This window comes from Melozone crissalis, unplaced genomic scaffold (assembly GCF_028551555.1).
Source record: "Melozone crissalis strain CALT ecotype California unplaced genomic scaffold, PUWL_Pcris_2 ptg000018l_1, whole genome shotgun sequence".
NCBI lineage: Eukaryota > Metazoa > Chordata > Aves > Passeriformes > Passerellidae > Melozone > Melozone crissalis.
In genome coordinates, this window is record NW_026535796.1 from 13,287,981 (window position 1) to 13,315,085 (window position 27,105).

Here is a 27,105-nt window from a genome sequence, read left to right on the forward strand (position 1 = left end):
TGGTGGGAATGCACAGCCCCTAGCAGAAACCAGGGTCAGCCGGCACTTAGCCTGGCTCAGCTCACCCTTGGGACTGAGGTCTCAATACCCAATTAGAAAATTGGTCAATTGAGCTTACACTGATGCCACCAGGGGGCCAGTCCAGAAGATTTTGAAAGAAGACTCTGTCATAATTATGCAAGACTGTGTTTGAATGAGCAGGTTGATTAAATCTACCTTGGGGTGGGGGCTAAGTAGAGGTCATACAAAGCTGTTATTCAAAGTGAAGGAATTTAAAAAGGTAAGACCCAGAGCAGTCCCTCAGTAACAGCTGCAAAATACATGCTATAAAATTTCCTTCTCATTATAATGACAATTAGGAGAGTTTAAAAATACATATGCTACAGGCTTTATTTAAAAAAAGGAAAAAACCCCGAAAACATAAACACAAACATGGTATGAAGGAATCAACAGTTCAAACAATGCTTTAAACTTTACTAACTTATAATTAAGGGGCTGTCCTCACTTTTTTCTGGAAGAATAAAAGCTACAATAACTTTCAGAAATGAAGACTTATTTCAAGTTAAATGATGTAGCATTAGGGCAGGATCAACAAGTGCAAGTTGTTGAAATACGAATTTTTAAGGCACAAAACCAAAATGTGACATTAGTTCTCCAAAGTTTTTCAAAGTATTTTTGCATCTGAATTTTCATTCCTTCTACTGTGGCATTCGACAGGACTTGGAAATTGCAATGATTGTTCAGTAGTTGTTTTTTTTTTTTTTAACTGTCCTTTAATTCTTAGGTGCATTTAACAGTTAAAAGTTGCTGCTCTCAATTGTCAATCAGCTGAGGATCAGCACCCCCTTCTGGCTTCAGTAATGTGGGGTGAAAGCTGGAACTCCCATCATCATGTAAGAAACCTGTACAGGAGAAACAAAGTAAAAGCAAAAATATTCTAAAACATGTCAACAAAAATAGGCAAAGGAATACTAGTGCCACTATAGTAGCCCAACTTATCCAATTGCAGGGGCTGAGAAGTAATTTTAGAATGGCCCTGGTGGGCCATGAGGTAGCTTTGTGCAGGAGTGGCAGCCAGCGTGTCTTCTCACTGCAGGCAGCAGCAGCACCCTGAATGCCTGCTAAGGCAGAGGCTCACTGACAGCACACCTCCTGCCCCACTGCTTTGGTCAAGAAATTCTTTTATAATCTCAGTACTGGTACCTTTAAATTTGTATTTTCCAACTCTGAAATGTTATGCTACCACTGCATTTTGCCATACCAAGCTGTACATATGTGAGAATTGTTTCAGGTATCCTTCAGGTAGAGTACCCTGATCTCATTATCTTTGGGCTTTAACTTCAAAAATTTCTTATGAAAACTTTCAAAACTGATCATTGCTATAGTAGAAAACAGAAAGTTAATGTGATTTCCTACATGAGGTAAACAGGTAACACCAATCAGTGAAACTCAACCAACCACACTGAAGGAAAAAACCAACCCCCCTAAAACCCTCAACCAACCCACCACATAAGTAATATCACTGAGATGGTCTGAAATCAAACCTGATCCTGCAAGCAGAACAAATGTGGGTGTTTAGACATCTCTGTCCATATCAGCTCACTAGGCTCTGGCCTTTTTAGTCCATTGGCTTTTCTGGAAATGCTTGATCTTATTTTGTTTTAAAAAGAAATCACACTCCATGCTGTACATTGGCACAAAAGATCCACTGGACATACCTAGCTATTAATATATATATATTTTGCTGCATTGTGTGGAAAAGGAGCACTTCAGGCATAGACACAACTGCAGTGGTAATGGAGCAGACTGGGGGAAGATGAGCAATACTGAAGTTTCCTGAGTGGGAAAGCAGACTGAAGTGATGGTGTCATCTATAGTCTATCCCTCCAAGCAGATCAGCTTTACAGATAAATTCACACCTGACTATAAATGTTGTTGACATTTACAAGATCCCATTTTCTCCTGCTGGATGTTTTGAAGGATCTAGCCCGTGCTGCTTCATCTGCACTGCGATATCAAACAAGTAGTCATAACATTCACACCTAAAATAAATAGGGAAAAAATGCAATGTAAGTAAAGCTCAAGCCTTATCATGTTTTATGAAAATTAGTATTTTCCTTCCTTAAGATTTTATCACCAATGTGATAGTCTGACTGGACAGCTCTATTATTGTTTATTTCCAATGCTGTGGAATGGAAAGTGCCACTTTCCTACATAATATTTATTTGCTGCATTTCCATCAGCAGATGAGGTAAATTCCAAAAATGGGACTAGGGAAGGCTACACAAACAGTATTGGCAGGTGTCATATAAAAGCAGAGATTGCCTGCATGTTTCATATGAGAAGGGATTTGTTGACTTGTCTGAAAGGAAAATGCTGGCAACCCTATCAGCCAGCACTGATATGGAAGGAAAACCAAGCAATGGAATCATGGATGAATCCATTCCCAAAAGCTCCCTATACATAAAGTGAGGCCCTAATACTCTGGATCATTGTCCATGGGCTGGAAACATACATGGCATTAAGTTCATTAAGATCTTGAGGCAAGAGACAGCATATTCCTGAACTGTACTCACATAGTTTTGGCTTTTTCCCACGTCTCTCCCCATACATAAACACCGTGACGTCTGACCAGCACAGCACAAGAGTCTGGGTATTTTTCCATTGCACGTGCCATTCTCTCCTTGAGATCCTTCTCTTCTGGTGTATTCTCAATTATAGGAACCACTAGTGTATCATCATATCTAGAAAAAAAAAGACATCTTCGTGTGTTTAAAAAAAACCTGTGCTTGGATGTATGAAACTTTTCCCTAAGAAAGAAATTATCCTCTGACTGTGTAAAAAGTTTAATTCTCAGCACTAGATCTTATTCTCTTCTCTTGTGAGTGATGCTGTAGCACAGGAATTCTCAGGAACATCTCTCACTCCCAAACACATATTACGCTGGCAATGCCTGAGCTGCACTTGAGGCACAAAAAGAAAACAACACTTTAATCTATTATGTGTAGCTGTTTATTCCCATATCACTTTGTAGTTGGGTCCCTTTACAACTTTTTCAAACTTCTCATCCTGTACTGGCATCATCTACAAGTTTTACCTCAGATTAAATTATTTAAAAGAATCATATCATATAGAAGGAAATGAAGCTGTTTGTTGGAGAGCAGAAAAAAATAATTTAGGTAGTCCAAAAAGCCCCTGGAAGATTGTCCTGCTAAGGCATATAAATAGAAAGTAGAGTCAACACATGAAAAATAAATTCTCTGTGATGGAGTCATTGGTGGGCTACATGTGATCTTAAGAGAGCCTGAGAACCCCAGCTCCAAAGACAAGATGATGCACGTTACTCAGTGGAACTTGCCTAAGAGTTTCTTCTGAAGGAGGACTGGGATATTTGGCATTGTTTGAACCTTAATTAACACTAGCAGAAACTTGTTTAAATAGTTTTAATAAGTCCCCAGCTCAAGTTCAGATTTATCATTGAGATCACATAGATATTTCATGAGTGGATGCTAGTAGTACTTTCTTTTGTGGAACACAGAAAGAAAGCAATGGTAAAAAACCCAACATCAACAGCTTATATTTGAAATCAAATATTCAGAAGATAAAGTCTCATCTCTTACAGTTCTCAATGCTGACACTTTCTCAAGGAAGTCTATAAAAACAGTGAATGAAGAAAGTAAGGTGGTATTTGAAGCTCTGATTCTTATGAATTTGGAATACTAAAATTACACTTGGAGTGTTTGTTAATGAGGCCAAATGAGTTAATGGATTGGCTTCCTAGGTTCTGCTTTCTGCTTGAGCTTGGAAGCTCTTGCAAATATCATAACTGATTCCTAACCAGGACTATAAGCTTTCCATCAAGAACTAATACCTAAAAAATGTCAAGAAGATTCTGAATGAGCTAAATACTTGGGATCTCTTTTTTTAAAAAATTGAAATATAAGCAGCCTACATTTAGTCAAACATGGATGTAAAATACCTTGTGACAGTCTGACCTCTTTACTACTGATCTAATTCTCCTTCTATGGAAACCAAAGGTAAAACTAGTGTGGCATCACTGGAGTCATATGTAGGCCAACATATACTTCTGATTATTCTATCTGTAGCATTTTCCTGGACAGCTTCCAAAAAAGATTTATGTAACTAGAAACAACACGCAATCCCTTTTTTGCAAAGCGCCATTTTGTATTTTGAATCCAAGGACCCATTTTTCCTTTGAATTCAATGGGGAGGCTGGTGTGAGGCAAGCCAGTGGGATCAGTCTAGTGTGAATGAACATGTGCTTATGAGCCATATAACCAGGAGCTTTGATTTCTTGGATTTTTCGGGTAAATTAATAGAATGACACAGAAAACTGGGAGGCATGGAACCCAATAAATCCAATGTTTCCTGACTAACATTTAGGAGTGCTTAAGAGCTCAAAATGCATATAAAAAATTGTTGTGGATTTTTAAAAAAACAACGTTTTTAGACAATTGAGTACAAGGGTTTGCATTTTACCACATTAAAAATGCACATGCTAATGGTGACAATAAAGTAAAGTTGGCAAGTCAACCAAAATGGAATAAAATATGCCTGGGCGTAAAATCACATATGGCTTTCTCCCTTGCCAAAGGGCAATAGTTAGATACAAAAATTAACATCAAAAAGTGGAAAGAATTTAGCATTTCAATTTCTCATCTCCTTGTCACATGTTATATAAATGTTGTTTGCAGATCCCAATTCAACACTCTGTGGGTGGAGACCTCAAAACAAGCCATCACACATAATTTGGAATAACTCAGCACTTACCTCAGAGCTCATCCTTGAAAAGTAATAACATTATCTTTAATGAGCTGTTTATTCTGAATTTTCTTTCAAACTCTGTCAAGTAGATCTGAAATCCTCTACTCTCTTAACATGCCCCAAACTAGCACAGGCAGTGATATGTGAAGTCCACCCAAATGTAGTTTGTACATGCTATCAATCCAACCTGGTGCTGGCTGGCTCCAGTTACAGCTGAATGTTGTACAGATGTGGCAACATCTCAGGATGTAGCTCTTTATTTGGCTTCTTCCTGTAGCTCAACAGACCACAGCAGCCTTGGCAGTACAAGAGCTTATCTCAGATCTCTTACACAGGCTTCAGATCTTACAGAAAGCCAGTGGTGACTCATCCATTCCAGAGGTCTTTTTACTTCTTATTCTTAATACTTTGTATTATACACTTTCAAGTGTATAACTCAAATGACTTGTATTGATATTGCTGAAAACAAACAATCAAACACCATACCTCTTTTCCTAAATATAGAGAAGTACCTGTAATAGCCTCCTGAAGTACACTTCTGGATTCCTTTTATCATCTCCTGATGGGTAATAGAGAACTCACTCCCTGGGTAAAGGAGGGTAGCCATAACAGCAGCCTTGGAATGTGTATGGATCACTGCGCCTGCCCCTAGGAGCAAAAAAAGAAAATTCAGAATTAATTTTAAAATGTCTCTATTATGAAAATTTTATTCACATACTAGATTCATTTCCTTTGATTAGGCATCCTAGCAAATGTTGATCTGCTGTAAGAGAGGGAAAATATACAGCAACTTAAATGAAGGTATGAGGTAAATATTCATAAGGGATAAGTATGCATTGTCTTAGGACACTTGTGTTAACTTTCAGTCAGTGACACATTCCAGGAGAGACACTGCTTGTACAAATTCAAGCAGAAACACTACTTGTACATTTCTGTATATGCTACAATGACTGAGACAGTCAATTTTATCAGAGTTCTGAGGTTATAAGGAATTCCTGAACTTATTTGTTAAATGAAAGTTTAAAGCCTTTTACTTTCTTTTTACGTTTTCCTCAATTATCTGCTGATTCTCTGAAAAAAATTCATCATCTTACTGTGTCATGATGGAAAGATAGGTAGACAATAATTATAATCTACTTATAAAGATGCAACGTTGCTATTCCTTGAGGACACATGTAAGCTGCTTGTGCAGGAAGACCAGAAGAGACTCCCGAAATACTTTCTAAAATAACCGATGTAAATTTTACACATCAAAAACTCTCTATTACTCTCTACCTGCAAAAGAAAAGTTTCATACTGTTTTCACCTATTCCTATTTTATAACTGTTAATCTCAGCCAACGAATGGAAAAGGATTTAAACTGTAATAGCTGAACTGGCAAAACCATTGATGTAAAACTGCTGCAATCCTGGGCTTCCCCTGCAACCTACCAATATTCTGCACTAAAATCAGTGCTGAAAACATGATCACAGGCATAGCTACAAGACAAGATTAAACTCCAAATGATACTGACAGGATGTTACTGTGGATTATATCCTTTGCATATCAATTTATTTTATAGTTTCATGTTTATTTCACTGTAACTTCTATGTATAAAGAATATGGTACTGAATAGCAATTTTGTGGATGTACATATACAGTGTTTCAGTCACTGCTGAACTGCAAACATTGCTACATACCTCTCATAGTGTAGGCATTCATAAAAAGAGGTGTGCACTGGCTTTTCTTTAGTTTCTTGTGCAGTGGAGGACCACTGATGTCCTTTTCATTCATGTCACAAACAAACATATCTTCTGGCTGTAAGAAAGAAGAAATTATTTTGATCTGTGATAGTTTTATTTGATATTTAACCTCAAATAGTTTTGTTTTCCCTCTAGGGAAACAAATATATACAAACCATGTATTTAATACAGAATGTGATTTGAACTTTGTAAAAGTGCTGTAATGCTCCACATTTATTCCAGCTTCTAATAGTACTTACCAACACTGTGTAATGGAAATTAGTATTAGGAACTCTTTTTCCTCAGACTGATGCCATGCAGATATTTGTAAAACTACAATTTTCTCAGAAAGGAGATAGCATAGCTCAGTAATAACAACTGATCAAAAGGAAAAGTAGTAACTGATTCAAAATAAGAAATGTAGATGTACTTTTCCTGCCCTACTTAAAAGAACCAACAAACAACACAAGGTAAACTTAAAAAATAATACATTTAACTTGTAGAACTATTTCTTTTTAAACTTTGCTATTAGTAGCTTTACATAATTGTTACCTTTTCATCAATTAGCTATTCATAATAGTACAAAGAATTGCTCAGGACAGTAATAAAATTTTAATGTTATTTTAAAAATCAGCAGAAAATACAATTACAGGAGATTTCCTCACTGACTGTGCTTAATCATCTGTTACTGTGAGCACAGACCAGAGCATTGTGGTTGTCTCTCATACCTTTGCCTGCCTTACTTCTGTACATCCCCAGCAAACACTGCTCTAAGACCCCAAGTTTCTAACAGAGAAGAAATTCCTTTCCCTCCTCACTGTATTTATCCTCAGATTTATGAGCTGACAAATCCTTTCCATGTATTACTCTATTCTGGGGGAGTTCCTGCTGTCATAAAATAGGTATTGTACAGCATTCCCCCCTCCTCTTACATTTTGGGTTTTTTTGGAAAGCAGAGAGAGAGACAAGGTCACCTTTTCATGGGGAGAGCCCAGTTATTTACTGAGAATATCAAGACAAATATTTGCAATCACTCAAATGAAAATAAACAGCAATGAGGTGTTAATGTCTATTTACACGGGTAACTTGAAACTGTAGCCAGACAGGTCTAGCCAACCAAGCCTGACAAAGAATAAAGCTGGACTGGAGTAATTCTCCACTCTCATGCTGCTTTGTGTTAATTTAAAGCAAGGAGAACATCAAGACTAATCTACACTGGCCACTGAAACACATACTGGCTTGCTATGATAGTGGAGTACTGGGAGAAATCAGCAGTTGTTTCAAATGTATAACAGGTTTGTAACTTCACATAAGGAAAAATGAAACTAAACAAAGGCACTTTCATCCATCTCAAGATGAGCTCTGAGGTAAAAGCAGTTTAACACACCTGTATTCTTTCCTTTTGGACTCCTGAAGGAGCAATGTAGATTTCATCCCTAGGAAAAGTTGCAGATGAGAAAAATCAGTAAACACAGCTGAGCAATGACTGTTCCACCAGATAGGCATTCGAGCTTTTGAGCCACTGAAAAGGAAATAACAAATCTAGACCCTCACAATTAAAAAACTTTCTTATTCTTTCCATACATTTACAGGTAGATAGTTTTCAAAATAGAACCAAATTGCAGAAGGGCAAATAAAACCTTTAATTTGCAGGGGTACAAAACCCTGCTTTCAATTTGACAGATATCCGAAACACAAGTAAGAAGCGCAGCTTTATTTTTCCAACAAAGAAAAACAGCCTCTCCCTGCAGTAACTCAAACTCAAATTCTTAGAATTCAAAATAAAAATTAAATTAGAAATTGCAAACAGATACTGATCTGTGACATGGCAGGTGACAAAACCATTACATAAAACTCCATAAACTATCTTTAAACAGTAACAATTATCTGCAACATTCAACATTGTAAATACATTTTTTTAAAGTGTGCAGGTTAGGTTTCTAGTGCAGTTCCATGTTTAGTTGTGTTGATAAACAGATAGCACTAATTCAGTGTAATTAAATTACTGAAATTTAAGAAGTGCATCACTTCTTGCAAGGACTACATGAACAAAAAACCGTAAAAACTGAAACTAAAATGATTTCAAGATGGCACTGCATTCTTTTCATTAGTAACACAAAAACCCCAACTATATTCTCTCTCTGAACTGCAACCACTATTTGACTTCAGCAGTCACGTATTAAATTCAGGAGCACAGAGACATCTAGTGAATAATTAGTCAAGTTACAGACACGTTTCCTATAGACCATGGGATCTTTGTAGTTCTGGAGAAGGGTCTGGAGCACAAGTCTTGTGAGGAGCAGCTGAGGGAGCTGGGGGTGTTTAGCCTGGAGAAAAGGAGGCTCAGGGGTGACCTCACTGTTCTCTACAACTGCCTGAAAGGAGGCTGTAGTCAGGTGAGGTTGGTCTCTGCTACCAGGTAACCAGTGACAGGACAAGAGGAATTTACATAAGGAGAGGTTTAAATTGGATATCAGGAAAAATTTCTTCACTGAAAGGGTTAGCAAGCATTGGAATGGGCTGCCCAGGAAAGCAGGTGGCTCACCATCTCTGGAAGTTTTCAGAAGACCTTTAGGCATGGTGCTTAGGAATGTGGTTTAGTGGAGAACTTGGCAGTGGTATGTTTATGGTTGGACACTCAATGATATAAGGATTTTTACCAATCTAAACAATTCTATGATTTTAATTCTTCCAAAAATAAAACTCTTAAGATGATATACTATTCATAGTGGTAAAATGTCTGTGAAGCACAGAAAAATGTGGCTTTATCATATTTATAGTTTTTGACATACATGAATTAGCACTGCTGGCATTGCATTAATTTAGTCTTGATTCATTTGTATGAGCAAGATAAGAAATTAAGTGGTAAACTCAGTTACTTATGACAGACACACAATTTTTCTTAAACCAGATTTTTTTATTTTTTAGAACTTAACCAGAAAGAGAAAAATCTGATGATAAAATAAAGTCTTCAAAGACAAGATACCTCACAAAGAATTCTACATCCATTTTAAACATGCTATGCCAAGTCCAAATTGGCATTTGTTTTCCTTGATAGTTGATATGAACTGCACAGTGAGTAAGGGTGATTAAGATTACCTGGTAAAAACAGTTGTTATATTTGAATCAAATTTCAACTGCTCCTTTACATTTTCCTTTCTAACAATGCCAAGTAAACAAGCTATAGAACTACTAAGGAAAACTATATTAATGCATTCTCTGATAATGCCAGTTGTCTTGCCAAAACCAACAGGAGTTGCACTGGAATGACAAAGAAAATAGGCTACATTTAGGTACTGATGACAAATCAGTGCTAGAAAGGTCTTCCCACAGAATTTACCATTTTCATTCATTATTACTGTTGTGGCTTTCCATGCAAAATCAACCAGGGAGTTGAAATGACCTGCACAAAGTCCAAACAGCATCAATATGAGCATTTAGGGTCCTTTATTCATATACATATATATATATATACACACACACACATATATATACACACACATATAATAGATTTTTGAATAGCAATGCTGTTTGTGTATGCATGCAAGTGTATACCAGAAAATGAGAGGTCAGACCCTCTCAAGACTGTGTCACAACCTTGTGACTGGGCACAGAACTGCAGGCACTGTGCAAGGCTCTTTGCAGAATGAGGACTTCTTTTCAGTGGCCACTGAGAGGAGCTCTGTTCCCACTAAAAGGATTGGAGATTATGAAGAGGTGGGAGACAGGCAAATTAAAACACAAAGTGGTGCTTCTTCATAGGAGACACAGACCAAAAGTTGTTGTTACCTGTCGTGCTTTAATTATACGTAAAGTATTTGTCTCCTCAGAAATTACCTCAGTGGAACAGCAATTTCCTTCTGAGAGGAAATATCTGGCCTGTGAAATACATCCAGGGTGAGACTGATCTTATTTAACCACAGGCATTTGAAAGCCGTGTGCCTGATGTAACCCACTCAATTCCATAGTCAGTGAAGTGAAAAAGGGGGAACACGTTGTTCTTTAAAGGCAATTCATCTACCTTAAAAAAAGGTAGGAAAAGGACAGGATAAGGTCACTCTCTGACATTGTCTCTTCCCATTGAAGGGACTGCAATGATTAATTCAGACTATTCACCTTCCCCCTATATGGTTAATTTTGGCACACTGCTCATTTCCCCCTCTAACTTCTTGCCCACTCCCAACTTGCAAACATTTCTCATGGAGCTGAAAAGCCCTGACCAAGTACTAAACACAGCCACCTCTCTCTCACCACCACGTTGTCTCTCATCATCACTTACCCATGTTTCAAGCTGATTCCTCCACCAGTTCCTGTTACCCAGCCTAAACCATAAAACAGTCTACAAAGCTCTGGGATAAGATTCCTTGGATGTAATCCATCCTAAAAAGAAAAAAAATAATAAATGAGAAACCATCAGAAACACCTCACACCTAAGATTTCAAGCTCTCAAACTGAGTTTAAAGGATTAGTACTTTCATACTGCAGCAAAATGGTCTAATTTATGCTAATGAATTTCAATTACAAAATAACTGCATGTTTACACAATGCCCTTAATGCTCTGCCAGGGACATCACACCTTGAAACAAACAAAACCTCAAATAAGGTACAAGTCTGACTATCCTTCACAGGAAAGGTCTCACCTAAAATTTATTTGAGTGCAGTGGCCCATAGATATTATACCAGCAGGATTATATTATGGACTATTGCACAAAAAGAAGGGAAAATAAATGCATCTAACATTGCCAATATTTAAAACCTTGGCTAATAGTTTTCATATTAAATCAGTTTTTCTGTAGGTTTACTTTGCTTGATTTGCAAATTTCAGTAGAACAGACTCTATTAGTCAATACACATTTTTAAACAGCACTCAAAAATACCACAGAAAATACATGCAAATTATTTTATGAACTTTACATTCCTACATTTTTACTACACAAAGTTACTTTAGATGCAGTTTAGTCAGAAAGAAAACAGCATTATTTTATTATTTCTTTAGGAGGAAAAAACCCCCATCTTGTATTTTTTCCATATTCCATTTTTTATTACATTAATATCCATATCTATATATTAACCAAAGGTATCTCTGCTGTCAGAGATAAGGTTTCTACCTACATTACCACAGTTAAACAGCTGCTTTTATGGTGTGCTTTTATGTAGGATTCTTTTTTTTCTATTGCAGCAACTAGAAGCTTTAAAAGTTTTCTAAAATGACAAATGGTTAGCTGCTCTACTACTCATCTCGGTCATTAATGCCCATCAAAACCATTTCCAAGAAAAATATTTTGTTTAGTAGCAAGAATCCACCTTGGGGGGGAGTATTTTGTCAACACCAACAGAATAGAGTGACCCAAAGCAAAAGCGGCACGCAGCAAAAACGGCAGGCAGTGGTTATTGATGCCAATACCTCTGCTGAGATGTTTAGAAAGAAATGCTTCCAGGTGGAGTTGGACTTGCACAGCTAAGGGTGGGGATGGAACAGGAGCACGAGGCAGAGGCAGTGGAGAGTGGGAAGGTGAATTCCTGGAGATGGCAGCCTGGGGCACGTTTGACAATGTTTGGAATCTCCTACTCCAACCTCATCTTTACAACCTGCAGTGACAGTGAGATTTGCTCTCTCTCACCAAGGATGGTGGACATGCAGGAGATGGTCTTCCCTCTCACCTACACCGCGACAATGTTTCATGTATTACAACAACTCAGTCTGCTGCCTTTTTTTTGCTTTGTTTTGTTTATAATGAACTGGATTCTTTCCCACTTTCCTGTCAGGCCACATTATCTAGGCTGCTGATACCTCTCATCTCCCTGCTGTCAGTTCTGGCTGGTTTTGAAGCTTGGGCTGGTCTCTCCACCAGTGTCACACACAAACTGGAGAGGTGTCTGAGCCTTGTCCAGGCAATGCCTCCTTATGCTCAGTGTTTGATGAAACACAGCACTGTCAGCTCATGTTCTGGTTGTGATGATACATAAAACCCCAATCAAAGGCCAGTTCAAAAAAACCAGAAGAAAACCAAATCACAAAACAAACCTAAACAACTCCAGTTAACATAAAAAGAGCCATGAGTCCTGTAGACGCCAGTCTGACAGCAGGCAACATTCTGGAAATTGGACTAAATTTTACAACACGTTTATATAGGTGGACAGAATAGCCAGAGTTGGAAGAGACTTCTGGAGACAATTCAGTGCAATCCCCGTGCCAAGGCAGGTGACACAGGAAAGCACCAGCTGGCTTTTGAATGTTTCCAGGGAGGAAGACTCCCCGACTCCCTTGGGCAGCCTATTCAGAGCTCTGCCAGCCTCAGCGTAAAGAAGCTCATGGCCGCGTTGAGGTGGAACTCGTGTTTTAGCTTATGATCACTGCTCCTGGAGTGCTGGACACTGGCTCCGCCTGGATCTCGCTGCCTGAATTTCCTCCCGGCCGCCAGGGCACGCTGCCAGCTCACAGTCAGCCTGCCATCCACCAGTACTCCCAGGGGCTCCCTCCTAATCAGCAGCTGCGAGGCTGCTGGCCAGTTGGCGAGGTTCAGGAGCGGCCCAGCCCCGCGCTGCCGGGGCTCTCGGAGCGGTGGCGCGGCCCCGCCGCCCCCCGGCCCCGTTACCTGCGCCGCGTCCCCGCCGGCGGCCGCCATGGCGCGGCCAGCGCGGGGTCCTTGCTCGGGGGCCTCTTTGGGGCGCCGCGCGGGCGCCTGCGGAGCGCTGGGCATGGCCCGGCCGCGGGCAGCGAGCCGAGCCGCGGCGGGCGGGATGGAGAGGCCGCTGGTCTCCTCCCGGGCCGGGAGCCCGCAGGGACCAGAGGAGAGGCGGGTGCGCCCCGGGGACGACCTGCCAGGCTGGGCGCGGGTGTCTGCGCGATTGAATTTGCCCGTGCCTGGGGCGATCGAGGCGGCCAATGCCACGGCAGGTGCCGCGGGCGGGGCACGGGGGCTCCCTGAGGCCGCCCCCCGGCGCCGGGGGCGTGCCCGGTTATTTCTGCTCAGGCAGGCAGCGGGGCAGCCCCAGCGCGGTCGGGGGGCGGGGGAAGATGGCGGCGTCCCTGTGGCTGAGCGGCGGTGGGGAGCGGCTGCTGCGGCTGCTGCGGGCCGGGCGCTCGGCGCTGGGCGCGGGGCTCTCCCTGCCCGCCCGGCCAGGATGGAGGCACCTGCACGGCACCTGGGAGCTGCTGGGTGAGTGGCGGGCTGGTGCCCTGCTCTGGGTGTGTCTGCGAGGAGAGAAGATTGAGAGCGGGTGGCTGCGGCGGGTTGACCCTGACTGGATGTCAGGCGCTCAGCGGAGCTCCTCTACAGCTCCCCTCCGCAAATGGGCAGGAGAGAAAATACAGCAGGAGGTTCAGTGCTGAGATAAGGACAGCGAGACACCACTACTCCATGACTGTCGTGGGTAGAGCAGACTCGATTTGGGGATATTGAGTTTACTGCCAATCAGAATCAGAGCAGGATAATGCAAAGGGGGGAAGAAAAACCCAAAACACCTTTCCTTCACCCTGCCCTGCCTCCTCCCTTCTGGCTGCGCATGGAGACGGGAACGAGGGTTGCGGTCACTTCATCCCGTGCTTGTAGTGCCGCTGCTCGGGAAGCGGAGCCGGAGCCCCTGCCCTGTTCCAGTATGGGCTCCCTCCCGTGTGCCACAGCCCTCCGTGTGCTGCTCCAGCGTGGGCTCCCTCCCGTGTGCTGCACCAGCATGGGCTCCCTCCCGTGTGCCACAGCCCTCCGCGAGCTGGGCAGGGGCACGGGCAGCTGCGGTGCCCGGGGGGTTCCCGGGGTGGGGAGGCGAGCAGGGCCCGCGGTGTGCTGGGCACAGCTGGGCAGGAGCCCCGGGAGCTGGGTGAGCAGCCCGGTATGGGGCTGTGTTTGCCTCGGTCTCTGGAGGGACTGAAAGCACATCGGGATGTGTAGGAGATGGGCTGGTAGGAGAACTCGGAGAGACATGTGAGAATTGTTAAAGGTCTAGAAAAGGAAGAAAGTGAAATCTACAGAGGAAAATAAAATTAAGCCTTCAAATATGAAAATATTTTGTTGTGAGTAAGGAAAAGGTTCTCACCATTGGAAACAGGAGTGTGTTTTCTAAGTGGATGTATAGCTAAGCACTGAAAAAGAAAGTTTTTTCTATTTGGTTGTTTTGGTCCATATTTGGTAATTCCACTACATTTTTGTCATCTTACCCTCCTGGTAATGTTTCAGGTAACTGGAGAAGGGTGTGTGATGTATTTTTTATGCAATTCTATTTGGTTTTTTAAGGGAAAACCAGAATTTATTAATTGCTTGTCTGGCATCCTTTCCTACATAGAAGTCAAAGCGTGAGGTTATGACAACACCCTTTCAAGATGTTTTTTTCAGGATATCAGGCAGATCATTTACCCTTCCATGTTTTCTTCTGTCTCTAAGAGATGTGGGAAGAGTTACACATCCTTAAATGAAATTTGATCTTTCCCTACTTGCTCTGTAAGTTACAACTTGTAAACATTTGAACAGTGATCAAGTGCATTGTCATGAGGTCCTGGTGTGATGCTGAGCATGAAGAACCTGAACTCTGAGGTTTAAGTGCACTTACAAAACAGTGAGCTTTCATTAAACTTGTGTAATAAAACTCAGTAGTAGTTCAGAGCCACTTTCATCATTGTGGTTTAGACCTCAACATCCCCTTCTTTCCAGCACTGTTGCCTTTGCTACTTTGTAGTATGAAAATCTTTTCCTTTGTAAAACCTGCTGTGTGTGATACAGGGAAGTCTGTCCCTTTCTTGAAATAAATGTTATTAGAAAAAGCTTGTTTCTTTCTACATATAATAGTGTGCAAATATAATATAATGCACGATAAGCTACTTCTGAATTGGTCTTATTATTTAACTCCTTAAAGAACTTTGTCTACAGTTCTCCCAGACAATCTGTTGTGTTTTTTATGTTGAGAATACTTAATATATAGTGGGAATTAAATTTCTAAATTTGGATAGGCAAGTGACTAATATCTTTTAATTCCTTACAGTAAGCTTTAAAGTGTTAGGGTGGGTAGATCACACCTTTAACTCATTCAGGCTTTCCTCATTCAGCCCCACTTAGTGTACTTACAGCTTTCCAAGGTGGTGTGTATTTTAGTGATACCATTTTTCTTAACTTCATTGTTGCATCTAAAATTAAAGATGAGAAGTCAAATTCCCTGGTAAAATACAGCTCATTTGGGCATAAAATTCACCCTTGGTTCCTAGTTTGACAATGTAAGTTTAAGTAAATTTTTTTTTAGCATTGCTTTTATTTCTCTGCTTTTCTGTTTCTGAAAAAGCCACTATTTGAAGTATTGGTTCCTGTGGATTTAGTTTTTCAAGTCACATGATTGTTTTTCTTTCTATGTTTCTGTCTTTGTTTGTGGTGCTGGTAAAGGAAAAGTTGTTTTGCATAATTAAAACAATTAATTCAGAATGTAATTCCTAGTTGCTGGTCACAGAGAAATAGGAAAAAGAAAAGATAGAATAGAATAGCGTGACCTCTTTATGTTAAAGTCTGTCAATTTTTCTTTGTTTTTAATGTTTCATAACCTTATCATTGGTGTTAAGTTGCTGTACATTTTTCAATTCTCTACTGACTGCAGAGTGTGTGTAGGAAGTTATGAAATATCTTTCTGGTGGGACAGGTTAAATTTGCATTGAATGCCTTCATGGAGAGGGAAGGCAGCTGAAATGTTGCCAGACTCCACAGTTAAAATGTGTCACCAGGAAAACAAAATCTCCTGGATGCACAGAGAGCTGTCTTTAAAATAGCGATCTCCTGTTTCTGTGAAGTTTGTTTGGGTTCTTTTTGAGTCTTCCTCCTTTTATATTCACATTTTTGAAGTGTAATACCACAGCTGCTGTTGATAGAAGTAAAAATCAGTGGGTGGTGACTGGAAGTTCAGAAGTTTTATTTGCTTATGTTTCTAAATTCTGATCTGCCCATGAGCTTAGCCTTTGAGATTCTGTGCAAATTGCCAGGACTTTTTGCTGACCCACAGTTGCAAAGCAGCAATATTTACTTCCCAAGGTGCTTGTAAGGGCTGCCTGTACAGTGCAACTAACTTATGTAAATGCAGTGATTGCTTTCACTATCCCCTTGTTTAATTTAATGAAGGCAAATAATATTTGGTGACGGTAATTCTACATTGTAAGGTTGCTTTTCTTTGAGGAGACACAGTGAAGCCTGTTTGTGTGTGGTCATTAACTCAAAAGTAACTAAAACAGCTTTGAAACACTCTTGTTGTGGCTGGTGTTCTCGTGTATCTCATGCTGAACAAGGCTCTCAATTGCAACAGCACTGAACTTCTCTGAGCATGGGCCTCTCCGGACATGAGCATTAGATGGGTGCGCAAGGTCCTGTCTTCTGCTTTGTGTCCAGCTTTATTTATTTGTCCATTTCATGGCTAGGCACTGCTGGAGTTCCCCTCCTAACTCGATGAAAGGACCAGAATGGATTGTGTATTTTGTGGTACTTGCTCATAACATTGAAGGGAAAATGTTATTGTGGCACAAATTTGTTGCTCAGTTTTTGTGCCAAAGTATAAAGCATATTCTGGGAAATGAATCAAGTAGCTCTTCATGCAAGAGAAATGTGAACCACTGTTTTTAAAAATTAATTTTTCCTCATTAAAAATGTGGATTATTTTCACTTTTTAAAATAAGATCTGTCCACTAGTTCTCAATAAACCTAGATATTTGTGGGATATGACTTCAAAATAATGTTTTGATTGTCGGAGTCAGACTTGTCAAGTTGAACTAGACTAATGAAACTGAGAACGCTTTGCATCCTATAATGTATCATGTAATGTATAATGTTTCCTACTTGCTGTTATTGAGAAATATTATTTTTGGGTAAATATGTATAGTACAAGACAATTGTTAACTCATACTTTAATTTGTCAATCATACTTCAAATACTACAAAAGTTTATTTGGGAAATGAGCACAGGCATGCATTCACATACATAACACAGTTCATTTTTCTGTTTGTTAGTCCTAGATGAGAAATTGCAGGAAACTTTTTTTAAAAAGTGCATGGAGGTAATTCAGATGGAAATTGTGAGTGTTACAAGGAACATTGTCTGGATAAATTTCTAAGCATGACAGTCATGAGTAATATTAAACTGAAATTACTGTGGAAAGACTGAGGAAAAAAAAAAGTGCATTTACTCATGCAGTCTTCTGGGAACATCAACCATGCAATTGAGCTCATTTCCACAAAACTCAAGTGGTTTTTCTAGCATTATCCTGATTGTGTTGCTGTCTTGGGGACTTTAGGGAATAACTAACTTTCTGCTCTTGGTGCATTTTAAAATGTCAGGATCGTTGATGGCTGCTTAGGTCATTAGAGGTTTGCTACAATGTTTCCATGTCACATTTGTGAAAAATTATGGAGGGGTTTGGATTGGAAGAGACCTTTAACGTTCATCTAGTCCATCTCCCCTGCAATGAGCAGGGGCATTTCAAATAGAACAGGATGCTCAGAACTCCCTCCAGCCTCCCAGTGATGGGGCATCCACCACCACTCTGGGCAGCCTGTTTCTATGTTTCATCTCTGTCACTGTAAAAATCTTCCTTACAGCCAGTCTAAAATTCAAGCCACTACCCCTTGCTCCATTGCTGTGGGCCCAATTAAGAAGTCTGTCCCCATCTGTCTTAAAAGCCCCTTTAGTAACTATTGAAAGATTGCAGTAAGGTCTCCCTGGAACCTTCTCTTCTCCAGACTGAACAACCTTGACTCTCTTGATGTTTCTGCATATAAGAGGGGCTTCCTCCCTCATCATTTTTGTGGCTGTCCTCTAGACCCCCTCCAACACATCCATGCCTTTCCTGTGCTGAGGATTCAGGAGCTGGATGCATTTCCCCAGGTGGGATCTCACCAGAGCAGACCAGAGAGGCAGAACCACTGCCCTTGACCTGCTGGCCACACTGATTTTTGTGTCCCAGGCTATATTTGCCTTCTGGGCTGTGAACCACAACCTGCCACATCACAGCTTTTCATGTGCCAGCACCTTTAACAGATTTGTCACCAGTGTCCATGGGGCCATTGAGATGATGACCACTACCCTGTAGATCCAACCCATTCCTCACCCACAGAACAGTCCACCCATCAAATCCTTATTTCATCAATCTACAGAGAGCAGTGCTGTAGGTCCAGAGAGGTGACATCCATAGCCCTTCTTTGTGCACCGGTGCAGTCATTCTATCCTATGAAGCTGCTAGTTTGGTCAGGCAGGACTTGCCCTTAGTGAAGCTGTTTTGGCTGTCCTGAATCACCTCCCTGTTCTCCATGTGCCTTAGCACAGCTTTTGGAAAAAAAGGGGCAAGGAAAAAAAAAACAACCTAGAAGAATTTTGAGCTGAAAAGCAGATAATAAGGAAAAACCTGAAAAATTATTAATTTCTAAGTTGTTTTTTTTTAGCTGTTTCTGACTACTCCAAGCAATACAGCAACTAGGAGAAATGTGGTGTTGTTTCCTATAGAATGATAACAATCCTCAATGCTGGGTATTAAAGAAAAGCGAATATGAAGCAGAAATAAGCCTTGCCATTGTATACAATGTACCTTCTATGTGTCTATTTCTGTTCTGTAACTGAACACAAATTCAGACATAATAGTTCAAGAAAGAGCCTCAAAAGTCAGGCACTGGAAAGCTGCTTTTACAAAATGGATCTAGAAAGATGCTTTTTTTTTGGTCTCATAAGTATATTTAAAAGTTCAGAAAGGTAGTATCTCTTATATTAATGTCCTCTTTGGTGTAGAGGATCAGGTGACAAGAGGTGTAATTTGCTGTGAAGCCAAGCTCTGTGCTGTATCCTGAGCTCTGCCCTCAGAAGAATCCCACTAACATGGCACACAGTTGCTGTTACACAGTGCTGCTTCTGCAAATGAGTTTACTGAGCCAAGACAAAATCACTGAAACTTGAAATCAAGCAATTTCTGCAAAGTAGATATAGTTTTATAGTAAAAAGGATAAATAAGCATTAACAAACTTCATCAGTGAAAGAGATGTGTCATCAGCATCCACAATACAAGGATCACAAAGGCTTTATTAATTTAAAAGATATGCTTTAATCTGGAAAAAATTCCACAGCCTGAGTCAAGGAGGAGAAGGATGACAGGAGACGGAGGATGTATTTTGATGTGATCAACAAAACTTCAGGTCTAGGAATTCAGGGTTTGTGAATTCCAATTTCTCTTGTAATGTGCCTTTTTTTCTTTGAGCTCTTTGGTGGGCTTGCTTGTATGTAAGCTTAAAAAGAGCATCATAGCGAATCTTTTGTTCAATTATCTTTCAGATTCATGCACTTTTAATTTCTTTTGTGTTAAGCAGTTAACTGAGGAAAGAATTATACTGAAAAAGTACCTGTTGAGATAACCACATGCTTGTTTTGCAGGTACACCTGGTATCAAAGTTCTTATGCCTGCACTTTCTCCAACAATGGAAGAAGGAAACATCGTGAAATGGTTAAAAAAGGAAGGTAAGATAGCATTTTCTGTGGTCACATTTCTTTGTAATTTTTCAGCTATGTAAATCTACTCTGTAAAAGTAAGATAATTCTTAATAAAGAAGACAAAAATAAGAGAAATAAAAAATAAAATAAGATAATTCTTCCTGGTTATAGATAAGTATAGTGATCTATAGTATAGATCAGTATTTTGAAGCAAAGTATTTGGTGTGGGGATCCTGTCATCATGAACTATACCTGCTTTGAAATTGTTCATTCTTTAAATGTTTTTTTGCTTCATTGTCTTCCAAAAGGTTGCATTGATCATATTTTTGAAAAATTTCCATTAGGCTCCTCCAGGGTGTGAGTGTGTGTGTGCTGCTTTTACTTCCCAGTTTTGTCATGCTGCTCAGTAGCTTTGGAAATCTGAGAGCCATTGACTTTGGGGAGGGTCTCTTTCATTATTCTGCTGTGTTATGGAATACCATGAAAGATATGCTATTTTTGGAATATCTTTTCTAATATCTTAATTATAGTCTACAGTTAAAATTGAGGGAAATTGAGATTCCTTTCATAACCCTAATACGAAATGGGGAAATTTTTCCTAAAAGAACCCCAACTGAAAACCAACCTCCTCATCCAAAAAAAGCCTGAACTTTGTGCTCTGACAACTATGTGCTTCTGCTAAAATAGTTTGGAGCAACTGGATAAAAAGTCTGGATAAAAGTCAAGTTTTGCCTTCACGTAGGTTGTATGTAAATGAAAAATGATCTGTAGAAGAATCAGCAGTTCCTGTTCTGTCAGGAGACCTTTGTCCTGTTTACTCCTGCCCTGTCCCTTCTTCAATTTAGTATTAAACCTGAATTTTGACTGGAGTTTTGGATTCCAGATAGGTATTGTTCATTGTGCATTGTAGGCTTTTGGATAGCAGTAGGAATATATCTTGTTCACAGGCATTTTTAGATTTCCTGAAAAGACGAATACATCTGGAGAAAAGAAAATATGTTAAAGCTTATTATCTTTGACAGACACAATTTGGATAGCTAAACATGTTTTGACTATTGTGCCTAGATAAACCTTTTCCTTTGGCTTATCCTTGTAAGTGTTGATACAGCTCCCATTGTTGTGTTACTGGAGAGCTTTGCTTTCCTACATTTTGAATACCTTTTGAGAGGTGGCTGGAAGACAGCTTCTTGCTCCAGTAGTGGACTTGGCCTTTTGCTCATGAAACTTTTAGTAAGAGTTTTGCAGAATTTACTGGGAACAATTCAGAAGTTTATGTCAATAAAAAAAATTGCACCAGTGTTCTTGAAACTTGAAGCTTTAGTTAATAAAGTCTAAGATGATGCAGAGAGGAAAGAATGATCCAAAGTCCTTTTTATATTTGTTAGTTGTCAATAGTTGTAAAATTTAAATATCAACAGTAACTTGTTTTACAGTAATTATAGCATTCAAAATTGCAAGAGAAAACAAAGAGAAAGCATGGCAGGAGTTGAAGTAAATTGCAGTTTGCTCCCAACATGAATGAGTCCACTCTCCTCATAAAAAAGTGTTACAATGTAAAAGCTTTACAATTTTTTTCTCAGTCTTTCCACTAGCCTTCCACCCTAACACAAAAGACAAAACAGCTTCACACCTATTTTAATTAAATTGCAACCAAGTCTTAATTGATTCTTAGACTTTGAAAGAAAACTATGTTAGTATTTTTATTGCTTGATTTTCTATTTAGAAAGAAGACCAAACCCAAATACAGTATTTTGTCTTAGTGGCCACATCTATGACCATAATTAATTCCTATCAATACTTTTGTTTCCTCTAACAGTCTAGAGAATAAACATAAAGACATAATTAAGATGAATTTTGAAGAAAATAGTGATTTAATGTTTACATTTAAGGAATGCTCTTAACTACTTAATTCTCTAGAGTGTTTGCCATGTAAAAGCAGTGCTAATGCTGACTATGAATGTTTGATTGTTTGATTGTTTCTTGATGTCCAAGAAAATAAATATTTTTAAGCAGTTGACAGAAGCAAGCTGCTCGCATACAAAATGTTTTTCCCACTGTATAACCAGAAGGGGTCAGTATAATACTATGTTGGTAGTCTTTCTGTTCTTTGTGTAAGTCTCAAATGTTTTCATTTCGTGGTTTCACAGGATGGACAGATAATTTCACTACTACAGAAGGGAGGGCACTGAATTTAATTGATAGCTTTACTTTTCCTCCTCATTGTTAATGCAGTTTCATGTTGATTCCTGTGGGTAATAAAGTCATTCTCACAATGATAAAACTATGTTTTTAAAAACTTGTATTTATTATGTATGAATTTAACGCTGATGAAGGCTGGTAGACTGACAGCCCAGGAGACCAAAATCCTCTTGTTAATGTGGGCAGAAAACAGAATATACAACAGTGCTGGCAGCATCCACATGCAGTGCAGCTCTGCTACCTTTTGAGACATCAGCTCCAGGGACTTCAGTATCTGTGTTCAGTCAACTCTGATTTTATTTGCAACATTAAGAAATGCTGTTTGTATCTTGTGATTTGGATACTTGTCTGTCAGTAGTTCAACAGAGCACCAAGGCTACTGGATGCCAATTGGATCTCCTGGAAGGAAACTCTGCTTCAGTAGAGATCCTAACCATTCAGCTTAGCTATGGGAATTTAATGATTAAAAACAAATTAAGAAACAAAAAACCCCCAAAAACCAAATAAACAGAAAACCTGAACCCCACACAAAATTTTTCAAGGGCATTATATATATAATTTCAGAGAGCCTTGTTTCAGGCAACTTCTGTTGCAAATACTGCTTGGTTTAAAGTGTAAAAGCAAAGATATGGTTTGCAAAAGTGTTCTTTCAACTCCTAATTATTGGGAAAGCTGATTTGTAATTGACATCAACCTGAGCATTGATTAGGAGCTATCACAAATATTGTAATCTCTAATGAAAGTAACTGTGATCCTATCTATTGCACTTGGGTACTGAAACAGGCACAGGACTTGAATGCTGCACTGAAGTGGATTCTTACCCTGCATTTATTCAATTGTCTTTCAATTTTGTGGTAACTTTGTCTGCAGCAATGAAAGGAAAATGAAAAAAAAAGATAGTGGAAAAGTGGTTTATCCAGTCCTCTGAAGACTTCCTTGCCCTCCCTGTGCAAGATGAAGTTAGTTTTCTGGGAACAGCTTCAGGTACCCAAGTTGAGGTGTGACATGTGACAAACACATGGATGAAGGTATTTGCTTGGCTGGCCCACCCTGCTGGAGGTGCTGCTGTTGGTCTCTGAGCACTGAGATTTCTTTTTAATGGTGCAGAACACTTAGAGTCTGATGGCAAATTAAGATACGGCGTTAACTTCTTTCTGCTTGCCAATCTTAGCTCTGTAAATTAGAGAATTTGCCCAACAATTTGATTTCTTAACAACTGAGAAGTACTTGCCTAATGATCTGATATATGGCCTACTTAAATTAATGATCCAGTGAAATTAAAACACTTGTATAGAGCCTAGAGTTTTGACTTCCTCTTATAAACTGTTCATGCTCTAGTTATTGCAAAGTGGAATGTGGCTGTTAGATTATTACATTAAAAAGATGAAGTGTATTTCTCTACCAATTTCTGTAATAGGAATGTTTATGACTTATAAAACAATGTAGATAACTGAGCTTTTGATGTTTTTATTCAACACAAATGAGGTACAACACCTCATTTTCCCTTTCTGATTCATGAAGTCCTGAAACAGGAGATGTTTTTTTTTTTATAGTGTTGTTTCTTACCTAAGTGTAGGTGGTAACCTGCACTAGGTTTTAATTCTGCTCCTTAAGCACAATGGAGTGATATCTGTAGTTCAGCTAAATGCTTAGACAGGTAATGCTGTTGTAGTGTTTCTGGTAATGGAGAAATATTAGAATTTTACTTTATGTGGAACTGTAGGCATGTTTTAGGCTTGTATGTCTCTATAAGGAAAAAAAGCTGGTTTTTGTTGGAAGCCAAAACATTCAACTACCTAACAGTTTTTAATGTAATATCAGTTTTAGTGTTGGACATCTAGTCAGTATTGATTTGTTGAAATAATCCAGACACATAATATCTTTATCATCTGCTAGCAGATACAGATATTCTTCAAAAGCAGAGGAAAAGTATGCTTCAGAATTAATCTTGGATTTGTGTAATGTAGCAAAGGCAATTTCTAGCACTTGTGCATATTTTTATTTCACTTAGTAAGTATGAATGAATGCTTGAAAAGACCTTTCTGAACTGTATAGGAGATCAAGCAAGCTTCCAGCTGTGCTTTCCCAAAGACATTAAAATTCCTGAAGTTTATTTGAATTTCTTTAATAGTGTAGACACCAGTTACTGAACTATGATACCATTGTCCTAAGCAGTTTTAGATAGCTTGCTCTGCCTGGTGGCTAGCAGTGATTATGGAAGGCTCAGTATTTTATTCATGGCAGTGTATGGGGTTGTGAAAATAAATTTTGGGGTGATGATTGCTTATTGAAAAGATTGTACTTCCCCTTGGAAAGTCTGCTGAAAACATCAGTACTGGGAACATGTCAGTGTTCTGTCACAGCAGCTTGTGATTCTTGAATCTTGGTGATGTTATTTGGAAAGGAAAGATACAATATGATAAATAATGATGGGGGATCAACTAGCTATAAAATTTATTAAGGAATACAAAATAACTGTATTCTCTGGTGAAAATCTATCTTCTATGGTTAAACAAATCTGAAAGGAAGTTTAGGGTAAGTATTCTTAAGTTCTGTTGTATTTTGCAGGTGACACAGTGAATGTTGGAGATGCATTGTGTGAAATTGAAACGGACAAAGCAGTGGTTACCATGGAATCAAGTGATGATGGCATATTGGCTAAAATACTGGTAGGAATCCTGCATTTCTCAGTAGGGTATTATAACTTCAGACTGTTGTTTAGCATATTGCCTCAAAAACTAGTTCACATAGCTGAATTTCTGCTCAGCCTTCAGAAATATGCACTTGCTTGTATTGCTGGGGAGGAATAATTGCCCCATTTGTGCCACGTGTGTACCAGACTATTGGTACATGATTCTGTATATATTTAATGGATTTTCACTTAAGCTGTTGTTTTGTATGTTTTACACCTGGTGAATTATGTCCACAAAATGTTGTAGTTTATGAAACCTCTTACTCTGAGTTATAGGAAAACAGTTAACAATCAGTAGGAATCTGGAATTTTGGGTGGTGCTTTACCCAGGATGTGTCATCTCTCTGCTAGGTTGTCTTGTGCTAGTCATTCAGGGTGGCATGTTATACAACATGGGCTGACCCAGAGAACAGTTCTTGGAGTTAATAATTTCCTCTATCAAAATTAGTGTGATTAAGCTTAATAGAAAGAACAAGAACTGGGATGAGTAGGAAATTTTCTGAAGCAGTCTCAGCTGGTGGTGTCTTGCAGCTGTTTCTTCTCTCCCTCCACAATAATTAAACAGCATGGTGAATTGCAAGAATTTGGGAAAAAATGAATAAAAATGAGAGATGAGTACTTTCAGTAAATATTATGTCATTTGGTTAGGAAGGTCTCATCTAGGGCACATCTACCCATGAGGTGTGGGTCACATAATTGTACAAATTAGGCATGCTGGTATTAATTGCAGTCCAGCTACTTAGGAAACAGCAGAATGGGAACAGGTACAAACTGGTTCCTGGAACCATGAGAAAATTCTACCCTATGCTCAGTCAGACATGTGTTTGGGCTGCTATTACAAAAGCTTTTTGGATTGGTATATTAGACTTCCTCTCTCTGCTACAGCTGCATTTTCTTACATCAGCATGTATTTGCACAGTTATCCTTTGCAAAAACAGAAAAGGGAGAGTAGTTTCCTCTGTGGCAGCATTTGAAAAGCAATGTTCTGTTTGGTATCTTCCTATTTTTGTATAAGCAAAGGCAACATCCTTTGCAAAAGTGAAAGTCTTGAGATAGATAGGGGGCTGAGATAGAGGGAGGAGAGGGGATGTAAGATAGAACTCAGCTGGAAATGAAGTCTATCAGGGCTTACAAAAACTCATTAGTCTTCAATTCTGCAGGATAACTTGTATTTAAGCACTACTGTATTTAAAACAAAAGTTTTTAAAATATTTTTCCTTCTTTTAATTGTGTTGCTAAATTGGTGTTCAACTATGGAAGAACACATTTAATAGGTTTCAGAGGATCTGTTCTGCCATGCCAGGATGAAGTCTCACATCAGACATATTTTTTAATCTGTGTTTAGTCTCCACGTAGTTATTTAAATAATTGCTGGGCAATGCTTTCACTATTTTTAAATCTCTCTCCTTCAGTTTTGAATGTTTCTGATAATCAGTTTGCCTCTGCATTTGCAGTCACTGCTTTGTTAGATAGTGTGAGGGGGAGATAGGGGATTCTCTCTGTCAAAAGTATTAAAGACTTAATCCTAGAGAGATTAAATTGAAGTTTGCTTAGTTTCTTTTATAGTAATTCATGATGGCTACAAGTAACATTAGTATTTCAGAAGCTGTGGGGGTTTTTTGTTTCCTGTCTTGTATTTCAAATGCATTGCAAATTTCAAAATTTCTCTGTGCATTGCTCTTGTGGCACATTTTTGATAGATCAAAGCCAGACTCTGCAGCAGCTAGATGATATCAGTATCATGGAGTAGTGACATTCAGCCTTAGTTATATCTATATGATCCAGTAACAATCCAATGCCAAGAGCTGAACCTGAGAAGGAGATGCCAGGAGGTAGAAATAACTATAACATCTTTCAGAATAAGGGAAGAGAGGCAGCTTTGTTGGAGTAACATGAACAGATCATTATGCAAACCCAATTTTTAATGGATTCTTTTAATCCCTGGAATCTAGAAATGGTGGGCCTAAGAGTTAGAGTACAGGATAGGCAGGCTCTTATTCCAGTCTCCTAAAAAGTACAGAGAAAACCTGATGTTTCAGAAACTAAAATAACTAGAGAGCAATAAGGTCAGAAATTTTCAGACTTTTTTTTTCTCTAGTGTGTGATCCTTGGTTGTCTTTCTGCACTATCTGTGGATATTTCTGCTCTGTATGAGGTGTTCAATAGATGTTTGTGTAAGGCTTATAAAATGAGCTGTGCCAGGTTTGTGGATGAGGTGATGATTACTTATTGAAAAGATTGTGCTTCCAAGGGCTGCTCAGAAGTTTCACATGTGATGCAG

The 27,105-nt window shown here is 39.2% G+C and overlaps 2 protein-coding genes across 2 annotated transcripts in view; one reads left to right on the forward strand and one right to left on the reverse strand.

Annotated features, from left to right (window-relative positions):
* Positions 1-448: 448 nt before the first annotated feature.
* On the reverse strand, positions 449-13,207 carry APIP (APAF1 interacting protein). Its single transcript, XM_054275518.1, has 8 exons — positions 13,103-13,207; positions 10,786-10,886; positions 7,894-7,942; positions 6,465-6,582; positions 5,298-5,433; positions 2,577-2,744; positions 1,920-2,042; positions 449-902 (listed from the first exon to the last, which is right to left on the reverse strand). The coding sequence occupies exons 1-7, from the start codon at positions 13,205-13,207 to the stop codon at positions 1,943-1,945; spliced, it is 777 nt and encodes a 258-aa protein (XP_054131493.1). The 3' UTR covers positions 449-902; positions 1,920-1,942.
* Positions 13,208-13,543: 336 nt separating this feature from the next.
* PDHX (pyruvate dehydrogenase complex component X) overlaps positions 13,544-27,105 on the forward strand; it is a 33,382-nt gene continuing 19,820 nt past the window's right edge. The window contains exons 1-3 of the mRNA XM_054275601.1: positions 13,544-13,666; positions 19,877-19,960; positions 24,701-24,801. Of these exons, the coding sequence (XP_054131576.1) occupies positions 19,900-19,960; positions 24,701-24,801 (162 nt within the window). The 5' untranslated portion in view covers positions 13,544-13,666; positions 19,877-19,899. The remainder of the gene's footprint in view (positions 13,667-19,876; positions 19,961-24,700; positions 24,802-27,105) is intronic.

Coding starts and splice junctions, on each gene's coding strand:
- APIP (XM_054275518.1), bottom strand. CDS start 13,207: ATGCCCAGCGCTCCGCAGGCGCCCGCGCGGCGCCCCAAAGAGGCCCCC. Junction 6,583..7,893: donor TCCAAAAGGAAAGAATACAG/GTGTGTTAAACT, acceptor TCTTTCTTACAG/CCAGAAGATATGTTTGTTTG. Junction 2,745..5,297: donor ACTTCAGGAGGCTATTACAG/GTACTTCTCTAT, acceptor TTTTTTTTCTAG/ATATGATGATACACTAGTGG.